The following is an 18,120-nucleotide window of genomic DNA, read 5'->3' as shown; positions in this document are numbered from 1 at the left end:
AAGAAAATATTAAAGAGTCAGCTCACCCTTGGTTCGAGTTCGATTATACTTTAAAAAAGCTCAGTTGAATCGATAGTATTTCAAGTCTGGTTAATATAAAATAGTAATGCTCATATTTTTCTTAATCAATCAATTTATTATGAATTTAATTTTTCTAATGACATAGCACTGTGTACAGTAAGAAAATATTAAAGTGTCCACTCAGACTGGACTCTAGCTCGATTATACTTTAACAAAACTCAGTTGCATCCTGCGTGGATTCGATATTGTATCAAGCTAAGTTGAACTCAGACTCGAACTCAATTTGATTCAAACATTGTAGTAAGCTCGACTTGGTCTCCCTTCAACGTGGACACGTGGTACCTAATGGTACTTAGCAATTTTGGACAACAAATTTCATTACATATCATCACATAAACCTCGGACAAAAAAAAAAAAAAAAAAAACACACACACACATTATCTGCCACTTTCTCTCAACCTCAATCAGTGTCTGAAGAATTTAAAACTGAAGTGTCACAATCCCCAAAAATCCCTTTTTTGCTAAATCTTAAATCAACAGATAATAATAATAAAAAAAAGAATTAATATTTCCACATTAGTTTTTAGTGAGTACTACTATTAGTCTGCAGTATTTCCCCTGCAAAACCCAGGTTTTATTTTTACATTCTTGTTCAGTTTTTAAACCTTAATTTACTTTAATTAATGCAACATTAAATTCTTTTTTTTTTCTAGTTTGTTTGCATTACACTTCCACTTTGATGCATTATATAAAGTTCAGATTTTTCTTCTTCCTCTTTATATTTATCATGTTTTCTTGCTTTCTTGATTCTTGAAAGTTCAATGCTTGCATTATAAAATTATAGGAATTTCTATGTATATTTATAAAGTTTTCTCAAATGGGGGTTCCCTAAAATTTGAGATATTATAGAGTAATAACGAAGACACTTCTTGAATGTTTTCAATTTTTGGAACTCAAGATTTGAGTTGGGAATTGAAACTCTTGAATTTTTTGAGCTTAATTTATAGTATTAGGAATATATAGAGGTTAGTTTTTAGAATTGTAGTGCAGTTAAAGTTTCCTTGTATATTTGTTTACAAGATTTTAGCTGGCTTTTTCTTAGGTAAATGTCACATTTTCCTTGCCGTGAATTTAGGCTTTGACTATAGAGTACTTTTGAGCATTTTTGCCAGATGTCATATTTTTGTATGTTTTGCTTCTTTTGTTGCTGATGTTACTTTTATGATATTGTTACAAAGTATGAGTATGATTTGAGTAAATGTACATTCAATGAGAGAGATAGTGATAAGGTACAAAATAAGAATTTTGGATTACGTTCGAGGTTTTTTTGGGGTTCGCTAGATTACAAGTTTTTCCAGAGAGGATTATCGATACAAACCGAAAAAAATTGAGGCTTTTGTCTCATCCAATTTACCGGCATTGTCGGTTTTCGGGTTCAAATAGCATAAATAAGGGTTATTGAATGGGGCATTATGCACCTATCTGGGATCATAGAGCGTCGGTCGAAGTAACAAAAGATATGAGTGAGATGAATCAAGTCACGCTTCGGAACCCTCAGGGTGCCTCTGTACGGGTTAGACTCCCTAAACCGATTCTGTTAGATTAATTAGATGTAATGATTTTATGGTTCTAAATCGTCTGTTAGATCTGTCATTGATGTGATTACTTAACTTGTGTTGTGAATGAGGTCAATTTCCTTGTATGGCTATTTACCCTTTTTGTCAAATTCAGGTTAGCTTGCATGGAGGACAAGTTACTTCGTGGCGGAATGATCGAGGTGAAGAGCTCCTATTCACCAGCAATAAGGTATAGGTTTCATATTCAGTATTAGTTAATTCTTACATTGGCGATTCAGATCTTTTTGTTGTATGTTCAATATCATGTGAATTAAAAATCGGAACTTGGATTAAAGGTTTCTGATATCGTAGCAGAAGATTTGGTGAAAAAGCAAAATTTACTCTTTTAGATGCTTAGCTGTGTAAGTCAATCATCTCCCTGCAGATATAGAAATGCTAATTAAAGTGAACTTCAGTGTTTATTTTCTTGTAGATTAGAGGTAAAGTGAACTGCAGTGGAATCACTAGTTCACATTGCTTTAGAGATTCCAAATTCGAGGTGAATTGCTTGTATATGAGGTGGTCACTCCAACGGGTAGAGAACAGAGAGAGCCTTTTTAACCCCCTCCCTTCTTTTTTTTTTTGTTTTTGAATTTGTTCTTTTTATAAATCTATATCACTTAATTGTTAGAGAATGACGGTTGTTCACGTGAACCTTCTCCCGAACTTGTCGTATCTTTTATTTATCTTTCAAATCCCAGCGGAGACAAAAACGCTAGGTGATTTCTTCTCATTTGTCCTAGCATTGGTGGACAGAGTTACCTATTGCTGGTGTGAGATAGCAGGTACACCGTGGAATTAGTCGAGGTGTGCAAGCTGGTCCGGACACCACGGTTATAAAATATGTTTTAAAAAATCATCTCACTAGCAAGAAAAGGAAAAGAAAAAAAAAAGGATCATCTCACTAGCAAGAAAATCACCTCAGTAGCTTTCTCTTCTTTTGTACTCCACTCATCCACTCTCTACAACTACACCTACCCACCTTGCATCCTAGGTCTTTCATTCTTTTCAATCTCTTTCATGTCCCGCATTTTATAAGGAAATACTGAATGGTAAAAGATGTTTTTAGTTGTACAAAAACTAGAAGTGTGCTTCATTGTCTAATTTAAATTCTCGGGGTTCTGTTGGAGCAAGTGGCAGAATCTTACAAACTTAAAATTAGAGTTACTTCAAATAGTTTATTGCTTGACAAGTGGTAGACACGGGAAACTCATAACATAAAGTCGTGGTGTTGGTTGGTGCCAATAGTGGATATTCAAAGATGAGAATAGTAGTGTTAGTTTGGCTAGGCATATACTCCTCTGTCCATTTTCATCAATGTACCTTCTATTTTAGCCGTTCCCAGAAAGTTATCTGTCCGAAATGGTAAATCTTTTTCCCATCCAACAATTTAAGTAATACTATATACTTTTACTATGTTACAAGGTTTTAAATTTAATATGACTTCTTTTGAACACTTCTTCACTTCTTCACATTACAAACAAATACTTGAGACACTTCTACAACCAATTTCATCTCATTATCTTTGTCTAAGTAAAATAGAGTCCATTTAGGATAAAACTGGATGACTGCTAGATCTGGAGTTGAATTGATAAATACTTACTAAACGATGTCCCTTTCTTGTTTAAACAAAATTTCTTTTGTAAATGTCTTCTAGAGTTTTGGATGACTTTAACAGACTATATGAAAGGTTATTGCTATTATGTGATATTCCAATTGGAGAGGTCTTAAAACCTTTTCAATGAAAAGGTTTTAAGAACTGCACTAACTTGTCCAAACAGTTGGCATTTGATGATAGGATTAGTGAAAGTCCTTCATCTAAATTATTTTGTCTGCATTAATTATACTTTTAGTTATGTAAAAATGACTGTAAATCAAAATATGTCATTATAGTGGTCATTATAATCAGAGAATCTTTCAGCTTAGTGCTTTATAAAGTACACAGGATGCATATAATTTTGAGAATGCACATTGACGAACATTTGCCTTTTGCATTTTAGGCCATCTCCAGATCTTTGAAATCTACACGAGGAGGAATTTCTGTTTTCTTTCCCCAGGTACCTTTAGCGGTGCAAATCTTTGATAAATTATTCCTGTCGAGTACTGTAGAATAGATCATGCGATTATTCTACTTATGCTGCAGTATGGAACTGGTGGATCAGTTGAGCAAAATGGATTTGCCAGAAACAAAATTTGGACCATTGAAGACGACCCTCCATCTCTAAAATCATTTGATGCCCAAGGAAAATCTTTCATTGACTTGCTGCTCAAACCGTCAGAAGATGATCTGAAGTCCTGGCCTCATGTGTATGACCTTCACTTTGTAGTAAATTCTAATTAGTTTTCTTAGAAGTTTGGTCATTGAATTAGTTTTATTCCCTATAGCCTGTTTGGCCAATCTTCTCCAAGGTGCTTTTTTTTTTCTTTTCAAAATTGAGGTGTTGGCCAAGCATTTAGGAGAAGAAAAAGTGCTTTTGTGTAGAAGCAGTAGCTGTTTCTGAGAAGCTGAAAAAAGTAGCTTCTCCCTAAAAGTACTTTTTTGAGAAGCTTTTTTCGCAAAAATACACTTTGAAGCACTATCTAAAACTTGGCCAAGCGCTAGTTGCTGCTCAAAAGTACTTTCAAATTGATTAGCCAAACACAAATTGCTTCTTGTTGAAGTAGGTTTCAAAATAAGCTAACTTTAGAAGCTTAGCTAAACAGGTTATTCTTGCTTATAGCTGTAGCTTTCGAAGTTGCCGGTTAATATCTTTCTTGTAATGTTTCAGCTTTGAGTTTCGCCTTCGGGTTTCTCTTGCATCAGATGGAAGCTTGTCTCTGATATCTCGTATAAGAAACATCAATGGCAAGCCGTTCAAATTCTCCTTTGCTTACCAAACATACTTTTCTGTTTCTAACATAAGGTATGCTGTTTCCTATGTGTTTTCTTATCGTTTTCATATTCATGAATTTTCTTACTTCCTGCTGTCAGCAATTTTATTAAAGGGATAATTACAGTTTCGGAGCGCTCAAAAGAATAATAGCCCACAAATGTATAGGTTTTTATATGAAGTAAAAATATACATATTATATACACAAAATATACATATAATATGCATAATCACTGTATAGGTTTTTGTATATTTTGGCTAGCACCCGTAATTAATTTCGGCCGATGGGCCAAAAATGGAAAAAATACTAAATCTAATTTTCCTGGAAAAGCCTGAAAGCTATTCAAACTTAAGAAAAGAAAGAACAGAAAGCAGTTTCTTTGTACATCATTGTTTATTTAAATGTTTTGAGCATTGCTTTAAGAGATTTATTCCTTTTAATTTCTTTTTTGAACTTAACATGAATCTTGTCCACAGTGAAGTGCGGCTAGAAGGTTTAGAAACACTGGACTATCGTGACAACCTGTGCAAGAAAGAACTCTTTACTGAACAAGGAGATGCCATAACATTTGAGGCTGAGGTAAATCTATTTATGCAGCCTCAATATCTCAAAAGTTTGTGATTACAGATTTTCAATTAGTTAAAATCTCAAATTTAGGTGGTTTTGTGAATCACAAGTTGAATAATGACTTGACATAGATATTTTGATATCTCACTTGGTATTTAACAATGTGTACTCTATCACCGAGCTACAAGAAAAACAGAGACAGGTCAGGAAGCATCTTTCAATTGATGTTAAATAAGAAGATTATATTAAGAACATCATATATATGTGGTTTTTCTGAACTGCATGTCGAAGTTGCTTATCGTAAACTGCTCAGCTTGCAATATCTTTCATATCTGAAGCCTTTTAGGTCTACTTTAGTAAATTGATTGAGTATTAATCCGTCTGTTTATTTATTTTGCGCTTAGAAAATCTTTCTTTTTCTTTCAGATGGACCGCGTCTACCATCATTCTCCTGATTGCGTTGCTGTTCTTGATCATGAAAGGAGGCGAACATATCTGCTAAAGAAGGAAGGGCTACCAGATATTGGTAAGTTGCTTCAGTTCAATATCATTTTTTGAAACTATTTTCAATTTGGGGGGTGGGGGTGGGGAACCCCCCGTGGGAGTATCAAATTGACACCAGATCTGCCCTTAGTAAGGCTTAATTTTTTCCTCAGGGACTAAGCCGGAGAGGAACATTTCTGAATTTTACTTTAGCATCTATATCTCATGATTCTTCTCTTAGTAAACCTGGAAATGTTTGTTTTATCTAGAATGATATCATTAAATTATCGAAAACTCTGAAAGGAATAAAGGGTGTGTTTGGTATGCAGGGAAATGTTTTATTGGAAATAAGCGAGTTTCTTACTTATTTTCCATTGTTTGATATGTAAGCAATAAAATATTGTTCCAAGACTATTTATATATAATCTAGGAAAACACTATGGGTGTGGATGGGGTGGGAGTGGGAGTTTTGGGGTGGCGGGGGTGGATGATTAAGGGGTGGGGTTGGGGCCTGTTGGAGTGGGGCGTGGGGAGGAGACAATGAACTTGTAATGCCCACTTATGCAACTTGTTTTCCCTACTCATGTTGTTGTTGTTTTCCTAGAGAAAAATTTTTCCAAAATATTTTCACCAACCAAACTCAAGACGATTGGAAAATATTTTTTGAAAAATGTTTTCCTCGGTACCAAACGCACCCGAAGTGTTAATGTGACTTGACGTCAGTCTTTCCAAGTTATTTTTAGTGCTTGAGGAACTTTCATTGCTTTCTATCATGATCCTACAAGTTGGCTTCATGGAAGCATAATAGTATACCACCTACGAGTCTAGTGGCGGACCAGGAATCCTAACAAGGGATTAGAAGAAAATGCTAGAAGGCCAAACTTGGGATATAAACTTTACTTGACCAAATTTTTAGCCACTTTATGTCAAGGGAACTCAATAAACGTCAGGATTCCTTATGTCAAGGGGATTCAATAATTTTTATATATACGTACAAAAAAATTGGTTTTACTTGCCTATGACTAAACCTAGTGTACCTGTTCCATCGCCTTGTCTTATTCAGTGCTATGGAATCCCTGGCAAAAGAAATCCAAAGCAATGGTGGATCTTGGCGACCAAGAGTACAAGAATATGCTTTGTGTTGATGGTGCAGTAATAGAAAACCCCATCACTTTGAAGCCGGGAAAAGAATGGACAGGTCGCGTGGAGCTTGTGGTGGTACCATCAACCTATTGGAGCGACGATCTTTAGTCTCTCAAATTCTGGCTAGAAGTATTTTGGAATGGGTCAATAGCTTAGCGAGAGAGCGTAATCTTTTCAACTCGTTTCTATTTTCTAGGGTCATTAAAATGTTGTCATTTGACAGCTAAAGCTTGTCAATTGTTGCTCCATTGTTATATGTTTTGAAAGGGAAGGTTTTTTAAACTAAAATGGTTCCATTTTGGTACATTATTTATGTTTAGTGCAATTGAAATGAGAAAGTGAAGGATCGATATATTTTCTTTGTTTGGTCAAGTACATCTTGGAATACATCTGTTAAAAGGTTATCACAATAGGTATGTGGTTGATATAGTCGACTATGTGAACATAAACAAGAATTAAAAGCGTAGAATCTTAAAGAGAAACATTACTAGAGAAGATAATATTTTAAATCAGGATTCATTATAAGGAAGAATGTTTACTCAAAGGATTTTGCAGACTCATCTTATCTTCTTTTAAGATCATAAAAAGAAAATGAGATTATTGCCAAGTAAACTAGAGATATATGAGCAACAACAACTTAACATGTATTGAGACAGTTGTTCTTTTATCACCTCTAATTTGCACCAACAGCCATAAATAGAAAAAAAATCTGTTATGGTCATAGAGGGAAAAGTTTTATACATTTGGTGTTAAATTATTGTGATTCTTTCCCTCCAATGCCACCTCTTGTTTTTTTCTTCTTTTTACCTTTTTGGCCAGACATTATCACAATTGTTTTTACATTGTAAGAATTTTTGATATTTCTGAACTACAAGCATTAGAATAAAATATTCCTATATATATATATATATATATAATAGAAGAGGAGGCGTTAAGAAAGGGGAAATTCTGTTATTTCGACTTACAACCTAAAAGTGGGAGACCATGAACTTATTTGGAAGTAATTTCGTGTCTAAGGACTTGCCTCAAATGAAGACATGTCACCTTTTTTTTTAAAAGAGAAGAGTAGTCCTTTTTGCTTGTGAAAGAGGGAGTGCTATTTGAGTTTTAGGTAAGAAGAAGTATCCATTGCTATATTCATTTTACCTTTTAGTGCTACTTTAAGTTTAGGCGTCATATGGCATAATGAATGAAAATGTTGTTCCTCCCTTGAGAATATATTGTAAGGATGTTGCTTTTATCAAGTAACATGTTAAAAATTACTCCTCATAGAACATGATAAAAAAGATTAGATTTTCCTATATGGTAGTGGTATTGGGCTCTCACTAATCCAGATTCGCTCTGTGTAAAGTCCATTAAAAAAGGAGGGATCTTGTAATAACCAGACCCTTAATTTTAAGTTTCAACGCTCAATTTTGAAATTGAAGACTTTGAACAAGTCATGTTTATCATTTAGACTTGTTTGAGGGGTTCGGGTTGAGATCTGAGGGACTCGATGGGGTGGGTTTTGAAACCAAAAATCACAAAATGGAAGTGTAGATATTATTTATTTTCTCTGCTGCAGTTGCAATGCTTTGCGATCGCGTACTTCTGCCAGTTTCTTTTGTAGACTGCAACTCAGCTACTTCCTCCGGTCTTTTCGGTAGGAACCCAATCTTTATCGTGTTATTTTAGACTTTTAGTATTTCGAGAATGCCCCGAGGACAATACATTTTTTAGTATTCTTATTAGAGACTTATGACTAGTCTTAGTGGGTGTTATGGATATTTTTTCTTAGTTTTCAGTGACTGGTCTTAGTGGGTGCTACATTCTTAGTTGTAGACTCCACTGATTGAGTTTAAAGGGCTCAGGTTGAGTAGGAAAAAAATAGAATATTTGGAGTGTAAGTTCAATGACGTAATGCATGAGGCTTGATGCACAAACCATCCCCAAGAGAGAATTTCAAGTATCTTGGATCTATAATCTAAGGAAATGGGGAGATTGACGATGATTTCACACATCATATTAGGGCGGGATGGATGAAATGGAGGCTCGCGTCCGGAGTCTTGTGTGATAAGAATGTGCCACCAAAATTTAAAAGTAAATTCAACAGAGTGGTGGTTAAACCAACTATGTTGTATGGGGACGGAGTATTAGCCAATCAAGAACTCTCATGTTCAGAAGATGAAAGTTGTGGAAATGAGGATGTTGAGATGGATGTGTGGACATACTAGGAGAGATAAGATTATTAATGAAGATATTCGGGACAAAGTGGGAATAACCTCCATGGTGGACAAGATGAGAAAAGCGAGGTTGAGATGGTTCGGGCATGTGAAGAGGAGATGCACAAATTTCCCAGTGAGGAGGTATGAGAGGTTAGTAATGGTAGGTTCAAGGAGAAGTAGAGGTAGGCAGAAGAATTATTGGAGAGAGATGATTCAACGGTAGTGGTGTATCTTTAGCTTACCGAGGAGATGACCTTAAATAAGAGGATATGAAAATCGTGGATTAAGGTAGAATGTTAGTAGGTAGTTGACCGTTGTCTTGCTTTCCTGTGGGTTAGGCTTGGTGGTAGTTTGGAGCACCATATCTACTTCTCCTTTCATACCAGTAGTATTAGTATTATTCTCGTAGTTTCCTAATCTTCGATTTCTATTACTACCTGTTATTTCTTGTGCTTCGATTATCATATCATTTTATTATTGTTACTGTTCCTTTTCCTCAATGTTATGTAACGCTTTCCTAATTATTTTCCTTGGCTTCTTTACTTCCGTATTTTCTTTTTCCAAACTGCTTGAAATGCTTTACTTGAGCAAATGGTCTATCGAAAACAAACTCTCTACCTCCACAAGGTAGGGATAAGATTTGTGTACACACTATTCTCTTCAGACTTCACTTGATGGATTACACTGGGTATGTGGGTGTCAATCACATCCCTCCCCAATTTTGGGGCTTATATTAATAATCCCTATATTACAACGTATTATTGATTCCTGCATTATTAATCTCTATATAACTTATATTGAAACCAAACAACCCCTTGGTATTTCTCTTATTTTTGTATGCTAGTTGAAACCTTCCCGCTACGCCAGCACATAAAACCTGCGCATAGATCTCATCACTTCAAGTGATCACATTCCTCTCTGCTTGCTGTCTTCACCATACACAAACACTTCCAAATTCCACCTCTTCATCTCCCTGTTTTCTTCCACCAATAACCCCACAAAAGATCTCCTCTTTTTTTTTTTTTTTTTTTTTTTTTCTCTTTTCCAACCCAAATATACTTTCTTTAATTCCTAAATCATCACACTTCACATTCACATCTGATCTGATCTCTCACATTCATATCATCAAGATTCATACTTGACAGTTTACAACCATCATATGCACATATCATTTTTGATTCAATCTAACACTCCCTTTCTATAAAGATTTGCTTATTTATTTCCAGAAAAAGAAAGAAAAAAAGGGTCTTTCTTGTCTTAAAGAATCAAGAATGTCCCAGGTGAAACCTCTAAAGAAGCCACCAGGCTTCAAAGATCCTACAATTCCAATCCAAATGCCACCCAAACCGCGAAAAATTAACGTTCCACCACCATTATACCCGCAAAAGAAAAAACGAAGAAGTTGTTGTTGTTATTGTTGTTGTTGCTGTTTGATTATACTAATCTTGTTACTCTTTTTAGTAGCAGCTTGTGGTTTTCTTTACCTTTGGTTTAATCCAAAACTCCCTGTTTTCCATTTAAAATCCCTTGAGTTTACTAAATTCAATGTCACTGAAAGCCAAGACGGGCCTAAAATGAATGCACAATCGACACTTGTGGTGGAGTTAAAAAATCCAAACAGGGAGTTAAAGATTGTGTATGGTGACACTAGAGTGGAATTGAAAGGCGAAAACGACGTTAACATGGGTGAAGGGAAAGTTTCTGGTTTTGTTCAAGAGAAGAAGAATGTTAAAGTTGTCAAATTCGTTATGAAGACGTCGAACGAGATGTTGTATGGGAATAGTGTTGGGAAAGTTATGAGTATTGGATTCAAGAACAAGAATTTGAGAGTTTCTGCAGATATGAATACTGATATTGGTATTGGGTATAATGAGTGGAAGAGTTGGAAAATTGGAGTTAGAGTTTCTTGTGGATCTTTGAGGTTAAAGCAGATTGAAAATGGTGCTACACCTAAATGTGGCATTACCCTGTTTAACTGGTAAGTTAACAAGCTAATACTAACAACGTCGTTTGTCTGTATATTTTTGGGTTGCTATAGCGAAATGTTGGTATATAGAACATATAATATAACATAACGTGAAAATCAGTTCCTAAGAAAGTTTTGGTAGTTATAATGAAATGTTGTTATAGAGAGGTCTAACTTTATTATAAATAAATTAGGAAGCTTGGTTTATAACCTATGTTGCTTGGCCCCTCGAAAATGTTGTTAAACTTGTGTCGGATCCTCCAAAAATGCATAGCTTTTGGAGGATCCAACACACTTTCTGTAGAGTCTGAGCAACATAGGTTATAGCTGAAGTGATCATTAATGCCACCTTTTATTTGTTCTTAGTGATATATACTGATAGTGCAAAGACGCAGATAATGAAGCATGACCTTTTACATTTGAATTTCTGCTTCATATGAAGTCACTAATCATGTTCTTGCTTGTTTCCTGACTATATTAAGTGTACCAATGGGAGGAAATCAAAATATTTACTGAATGTATTTAACTTATATTACTGATACTGGAAAAAGAATTAACAATCATTTTAGCTTGTTGTACTACCTTATTTTCTCGGTCTATTAGTTCCAATTTTATGAACAGTTACATGTAGTTATCTTTTAGGTGATTTGATACCGTTAGTGTAGGTAAGTAATACTATTAAAGAATACATTGAATAGATGATTGAACCACGCACATGGGGAGTAGCTATAGAGTACTTGTAACATGCTATCATTTCACATTGTTTACAATTTAGCTAATAAAATTTAGCTATTATTAGTTTTAGGTGATACAGACAAAAACAAAAGTTCCAAAAGGATGCCATCTTAACTTGACACTTTAATATACAACAACTAATGATTCTTGCCATGATTCGATATACCTTACTTCTCTGGTGTATAATGAGAAACTATACATGAAATATTTTAATTCTTGAATTGCACTTACATTGCAGGAGATATGTTTCAGCTTATAAAAAACCTTTTTGTGTTGGATTTGCAGGTTTCATTTAAATTGATTGATTCAAGGCCTATTCACACATATATAACTGGGAAAAAGGATTGAAGGCATCGCTATCTCCTTAGGATGAGAAGAATTAAATACTATTGTGTCTGAATTCATACATAAGTTCATAATCTTATACTCACCATTTAGATGTAAAATCTTATCTAAGTTAATTTGAGAAATTCCATCTTATAGCTGGTGTTTTATAGCAGGGGGTACTAGGTAAAGTTGCAAGTATACTTAGAATAATTTCAAACTTGTAACCAAACTATAAGCACCTGTACTGTATACATAGATGTTGGAGCATGGAAAGGATGAAAAGGTAGATAGAAGTATTATTTATAAGAGCAGCATAGATAAAAGGTACAAATTACTTGTAAAGTGCGCTGGCTATTTCTGCCGTGTGGGACATATTGCAAAGTTTTTGAAAACGTGAAAGTACACAAACCTCAACGAGAACATTGAGTCCCTATGGAATATGTATGTACATCATAGGAAAATCTCGCATAGATAAAAACACGGAAAATACGTAAATATATAAGGAAACAAGCCTTAAATCCTAGTAACACGTGTTAAAACAATGCGAACTTAGACTCAAAAGCGAACAATATCACTAACATATTGAACTGTTACAGTATTTGATCAAATGTTTTTATTAAGTGATATCTATGGTGTCTTTTTAGAGGCGGTAGGTTATTTTTACTGGTGAAGGAATTAGGTGGGAGACAAAGAAGGTGCAACGTGACAATCCATCTAGTAATTGTTTGTAAGGGCAAAGTCATTAGTAATTAACTTAAAATAAAGCACATTTGAGATCTTATTTTTCTCCCAAGAGTAGAGTCTTGCCAAAAGCTGTTTAACATGATCCAAGAAAGTTTCAAACAATTATCTTTTCATTTATTTGCTTGTTTCGTGCAATTTATTTAGTTACAAATCGAACTAAAAGCGACTTTTCTTTTGTTCCTTTTTATAAAGAGAAAAGCTGAATGAACTAATGTTGAACCAATCAAAAGAAAAAAAAAAGTAATAGAAGGACTCACGACTTTTCAAGAGGTTAATTTAAGTAGACTTTTTAAGGGGTTAATTTGAATGTACCCAAATTAACCCATCAATTATTTATTCCCAACCCACCAGTTTAAAATTGAACATATTGAACGAGTTACCATTATATATATTAGCTAAACTTGACGCCCATATCTTGGTAGAGTTTAAGATTACAAGAGAAAGAGAACATTGTTGGTTCAGCTGTATGATAAAACTTAACCACACAAAATCACCTATGCTTTTGGGGGTCAATCAATTAAAATTTGTATGATTAGGAGTCACAAGCAAGCAATTAGTACAAACTGATGAGTCCTTTGATAATATCGAAGTAACGAAAATAATGCGAAGATAGTAGCGACACAAAGAAAAACAGAGATTGAATCTTGTTGAGTATTCCGAGCTTGTCAATTGCGAACACCGATAAATAGCAATGAACAAAGATTTTGCCAGAGAATATGTATAATAACGGGTGTCAATGTGGATGGTACTGCTTCTATCGCATGAATCCAGGGCCTCCCATGATGATGTTGTAGATCATATCTCCAGATATTACTTGGAACTGTGAGTCTTTGATAACACCCTATGCAAAAGTTGGCAGTGTAATTTCACCTGTTGTTGTTTCGCTGGCGTTGTTGAAGTCGGAGAGTACCCGAGATGACCTTGTTTCCCAGCTGTATATACTCTATGACCCGCGATTGAATATTATTCATTGAGCTGCCTGGGACAATTAAAACACGTTTAACATCAGTATCAAACACACGAAGTATAATTACTAGAGCGTTGTTATTGCTATTGTTATTGTTCCTTTTTCTCAATTTGTTATGTAATGCTTTTCTAATATATATTTTCCTTGACTTCTTTACTTTCATATTCTTTTTTTTCAAACTGCTTAAAATGCTTTACTTGAAACGAGAGTTTATCGGAAACAACTTCTCTATCTCTACAAGATAGGGGTAAGGTCTGCATACACATTACCCTCCCCAGACTCCACACCACACCAGATATTTTGTTGTTGTTATTATGTTTCAATGTTGTTAATTACGTTGGCCAATTTTATTTAAGGCCAAACCCATCGACAGACACATGTGGTCGTCCACTTCTTTCACTTGAGCACCTAAAGTGACCCTTGTTCCATTTAGACACTTCAGGTGGGTTATTCCTATTCCAGTTAGACACTTTTTGCATCGTTATCGGAGCAAAACCAACACCAAAGGGGGCGCCACCTCATTGCACATCCAACCAGCCCAAAAGCCCCAATTTTTAATGGTCAAAACTCCACGAATTTACAATTAAAATGAGTTGGCACAATTTAAATGAGCTGGCATAATTTAATTGGCCACTTAATCCATGTAGGAGACAAGGTGTTGGTTTGCTCCGATAATCGCGCAAAAAGTGTCTAAGTGAATAGGAATGACCCACCCGGTTGTCTAAATGGAACAAGGGCTACTTTTAGTCTTTCGCCAAGTGAAAGAGGACGATCGCGGTGTTCGTCGATGGATTTGGCCTTTATTTAAATGACACAGTGCAGTGATATTATCTATCATGTTAGCTAGTTCATGATTTGCTCGACTGACACTTAGTGTCAGGTGTCAATCACGCTCTGCACCCCTCCCCCCCCCCCCCCCCCACCCCCAACCCAAACCACCAATTTTGAGTGGCGTGACATTACTAATCCCTACATTATAATTCATGGATTACAATTCTATATTGTTAATTCCTGTATTATTAATATATGTATAACTTCCAAACAACCCCTTAGTATTCCTTCCCGCTACGCCAGCACATAAATCCTGCGCATAGATCTCATCACTTCAAGTGATCACATTCCTCTCTGCTTGCTGTCTTCACCATACACAAACACTTCCAAATTCCACCTCTATCACCTCTTTTCTTCCCCCATAAAAGATCTTTGTTTTTTTGCAACACAAAATTCCTTTCTTTTATTACTAAATCATCATCACACTAAACGTTCACATCTGATCTGATCTGTTGTGATCTCTCACATTCATATCATCAAGATTCATACTTGAAAGTTTACACCCATCATATGCACATATCATTGTTGATTCAATCTAACACTCCCTTTCTATAAAGATTTGCTTATTTATATCCAAAAAAAGGAAAGAAAAAAAGGGGTCTTTCAGGTCTTTAAAGAATCAAGAATGTCACAGGTGAAACCTCTAAAGAAGCCACCTGGTTTCAAAGGTCCTACAATTCCAATCCAAATGCCACCCAAACCGCGAAAAATTAACATTCCACCTTCATTCTATCAGCAAAAGAAAAAACGAAGAAGTTGTTGTTGTTATTGTTGTTGTTGCTGTTTGATTATACTAATCTTGTTACTCTTTTTAGTAGCAGCTTGTGGTTTTCTTTACCTTTGGTTTAATCCAAAACTCCCTGTTTTCCATTTAAGATCCCTTGAGTTTACTAAATTCAATGTCACTGAAAGCCAAGACGGGCCTAAAATGAATGCACAATCGACACTTGTGGTGGAGTTAAAAAATCCAAACAGGGAGTTAAAGATTGTGTATGGTGACACTAGAGTGGAATTGAAAGGCGAAAACGACGTTAACATGGGTGAAGGGAAAGTTTCTGGTTTTGTTCAAGAGAAGAAGAATGTTAAAGTTGTCAAATTCGTTATGAAGACGTCGAATGAGATGTTGTATGGGAATAGTGTTGGGAAAGTTATGAGTATTGGATTCAAGAACAAGAATTTGAGAGTTTCTGCAGATGTGAATACTGATATTGGTATTGGGTATAATGAGTGGAAGAGTTGGAAAATTGGAGTTAGAGTTTCTTGTGGATCTTTGAGGTTAAAGCAGATTGAAAATGGTGCTACACCTAAATGTGGCATTAACCTGTTTAACTGGTAAGTTAACAAGCTAATACTAACAACGTCGTTTGTCTGTATATTTTTGGGTTGCTATAGCGAAATGTTGGTATATAGAACATATAATATAACATAAAGTGAAAATCAGTTCCCAAGAAAGTTTTGGTAGTTATAATGAAATGTTGTTATAGAGAGGTCTAACTTTATTATAAATAAATTAAGAAGCTTGGTTTATAACCTATGTTGCTTGGCCCCTCGAAAATGTTGTTAAACTTGTGTCGGATCCTCCAAAAATACATAGCTTTTGGAGGATCCGACACACTTTCTGAAGAGTCTGAGTAACATAGGTTATAGCTGAAGTGATCATTAATGCCACCTTTTATTGTTATTAGGTGATATACAAGATGCAGATAATGAAGCATGACCTTTTCCATTTGAATTTCTGCTTCATATGAAGTCACTAATTCTTGTTTGTTTCCTGACTTTATTGAGTGTACCAATGGGAGGAAATCAATATATTTACTGAATGTGTTTTAACTTATATTACTGATACTGGAAAAAAAATTAACAATTATTTTAACTTCTTGTGCTACCTTATTTTCTCGGTCTATTAGTTCCCATTTTATGAACAGTTACCTGTAGTTATCTTTTAGGTGACCTGACACCGTTAATGTAGGTAAGTAATACATTAAAGAATACATTGAATTGGTGATGAATCATGCAGATGGGGAGTAGCTATAGAGTACTTAATAACATGTTATCATTTCACATTGTTTACAATTTAGCTATTATTAGTTTTACGTGATACAGACAAAAACAAAAGTTCTAAAAGGATGGCATCTTAACTTGATACTTTAATATACAACAACTAATGATTCTTGCCTTAGTTCTCTGGTATACTATGAGAAACTATACATGATTATTTTAATATTGCACTTACATTGCAGGAGATATGTTTCAGCTTATAACAAACCTTTGTGTGTTGGATTTGCAGGTTTCATTTAAATTGATTGATTCAAGGCCTATTCACACATATATAACTGGGAAAAAGGATTGAAGGCATCGCTATCGCCTTAGGATGAGAAGAATGAAATACTATTGTGTCTAAATTCATACATAAGTTCATAATCTTATACTCACCATTTAGATGTAAAATCTTATCTAAGTTAATTTGAGAAGTTCCATCTTATAGCTGGTGTTTTATAGCAGATACTAGGTAGAGTTGCAAGTATACTCAGAATAAGTTCAAACTTGTAACCAAACTATAAGCACCTGTACTGTATAGCATAGATGTTGGAGCATGGAAAGGATGAAAAGGTAGATAGAAGTATTATTTATAATAGCAGCATAGATAAAAGGTACAAATTACTTGTAAAGTGCGGTGGCTATTTCTGCCGTGGGGGACATATTACAAAGTTTTTTGAAAACGTGAAAGTACACAAACCTCAACGAGGACATTGAGTCCCTATGGAATATGTATGTACATCATAGGAAAATCTCGCATGGATAAAAACACAGAAAATATGTGAATATATAAGGAAACAAGCCTTAAATCCTAGTAACACGTGTTAAAACAATGCGAACTTAGACTCAAAAGCCAACAATATCACTAGCACATTGAACTGTTATAGTATTTGATCAAATGTTTTTATTAAGTGATATCTTTGGTGTCTTTTTAGAGGCGGCAGGTTACTTTTTCTGGTGAAGGAATTAGGTATAAGGAGACAAAGAAGGCGCAACGTGACAATCCATCTAGTAATTGTTTGTAAGGGCAAAGTCATTAGTAATTAACTTAAAATAAAGCACATTTGAGATCTTATTTTTCTCCCAAGAGTACAGTCTTGCCAAAAGCTGTTTAACATGATCCAAGAAAGTTTCAAACAAATATCTTTTCAATTTATTTGCTTGTTTTGTGCAATTTATTTAGTTACAAATCAAACTAAAAGCGATTTTTCTTTTGTTTCTTTTTATAAAGAGAAAAGCTGAATGAACTAATATTGAACCAAGCGGAAAAGAAAAAAAAAGTAATAGAAGGACTCGCGACTTTTCAAGAGGTTAATTTGAGTAGACTTTTTAAGGGGTTAATTTGAATGTACCCAAATTAACCCATCAATTATTTATTCCCAACCCACCAGTTTAAAATTGAACATATTGAACGAGTTACCATTATATTAGCTAAACTTGACGCCCCTATCTTGGTAGAGTTAAGATTACAAGAGAAAGAGAACATTGTTGGTGCAGCTGTCTGATGAAAATTAACCACGCAAAATCACCTATGCTTTTGGAGGTCAATCAATTAAAATTTGTATGATTAAGAGTCAAAAGCAAGCAATTAATACAAACTGATGAGTC

General features: G+C 34.8%; 3 protein-coding genes across 3 annotated transcripts; all 3 read left to right on the top strand.

Moving 5' to 3' along the window:
- Positions 1 to 430: 430 nt before the first annotated feature.
- Positions 431 to 7,086, top strand: LOC132053523 (putative glucose-6-phosphate 1-epimerase). Its single transcript, XM_059445595.1, has 8 exons — positions 431 to 1,594; positions 1,753 to 1,827; positions 3,638 to 3,694; positions 3,781 to 3,944; positions 4,406 to 4,540; positions 4,985 to 5,087; positions 5,502 to 5,601; positions 6,622 to 7,086. Exons 1-8 carry the CDS (start codon positions 1,484 to 1,486, stop codon positions 6,807 to 6,809), a joined length of 933 nt encoding a protein of 310 aa, XP_059301578.1. The 5' UTR covers positions 431 to 1,483; the 3' UTR covers positions 6,810 to 7,086.
- Positions 7,087 to 9,722: 2,636 nt separating this feature from the next.
- LOC132054859 (NDR1/HIN1-like protein 6) lies at positions 9,723 to 12,314 on the top strand. Its single transcript, XM_059446821.1, has 2 exons — positions 9,723 to 10,883; positions 11,892 to 12,314. Exons 1-2 carry the CDS (start codon positions 10,177 to 10,179, stop codon positions 11,905 to 11,907), a joined length of 723 nt encoding a protein of 240 aa, XP_059302804.1. The 5' UTR covers positions 9,723 to 10,176; the 3' UTR covers positions 11,908 to 12,314.
- Positions 12,315 to 15,100: 2,786 nt separating this feature from the next.
- LOC132054858 (NDR1/HIN1-like protein 6) lies at positions 15,101 to 16,946 on the top strand. Its single transcript, XM_059446820.1, has 2 exons — positions 15,101 to 15,807; positions 16,763 to 16,946. Exons 1-2 carry the CDS (start codon positions 15,101 to 15,103, stop codon positions 16,776 to 16,778), a joined length of 723 nt encoding a protein of 240 aa, XP_059302803.1. The 3' UTR covers positions 16,779 to 16,946.
- Positions 16,947 to 18,120: the final 1,174 nt, after the last annotated feature.

This window comes from Lycium ferocissimum, chromosome 4, assembly GCF_029784015.1.
Source record: "Lycium ferocissimum isolate CSIRO_LF1 chromosome 4, AGI_CSIRO_Lferr_CH_V1, whole genome shotgun sequence".
NCBI lineage: Eukaryota > Viridiplantae > Streptophyta > Magnoliopsida > Solanales > Solanaceae > Lycium > Lycium ferocissimum.
The sequence above is the reverse complement of the archived record's forward strand: the minus strand, read 5'-3'. Positions and strand labels throughout refer to the sequence as shown.

Excerpts from the sequence above, each read along its gene's own strand:
- LOC132053523 (XM_059445595.1), top strand. The coding sequence starts at position 1,484 with ATGGGGCATTATGCACCTATCTGGGATCATAGAGCGTCGGTCGAAGTA. Across the intron at positions 1,595-1,752 it reads CTCAGGGTGCCTCTGTACGG|GTTAGCTTGCATGGAGGACA; the intron begins GTTAGACTCCCT and ends TGTCAAATTCAG. Across the intron at positions 1,828-3,637 it reads TCCTATTCACCAGCAATAAG|GCCATCTCCAGATCTTTGAA; the intron begins GTATAGGTTTCA and ends TTTGCATTTTAG.
- LOC132054858 (XM_059446820.1), top strand. The coding sequence starts at position 15,101 with ATGTCACAGGTGAAACCTCTAAAGAAGCCACCTGGTTTCAAAGGTCCT.
- LOC132054859 (XM_059446821.1), top strand. The coding sequence starts at position 10,177 with ATGTCCCAGGTGAAACCTCTAAAGAAGCCACCAGGCTTCAAAGATCCT.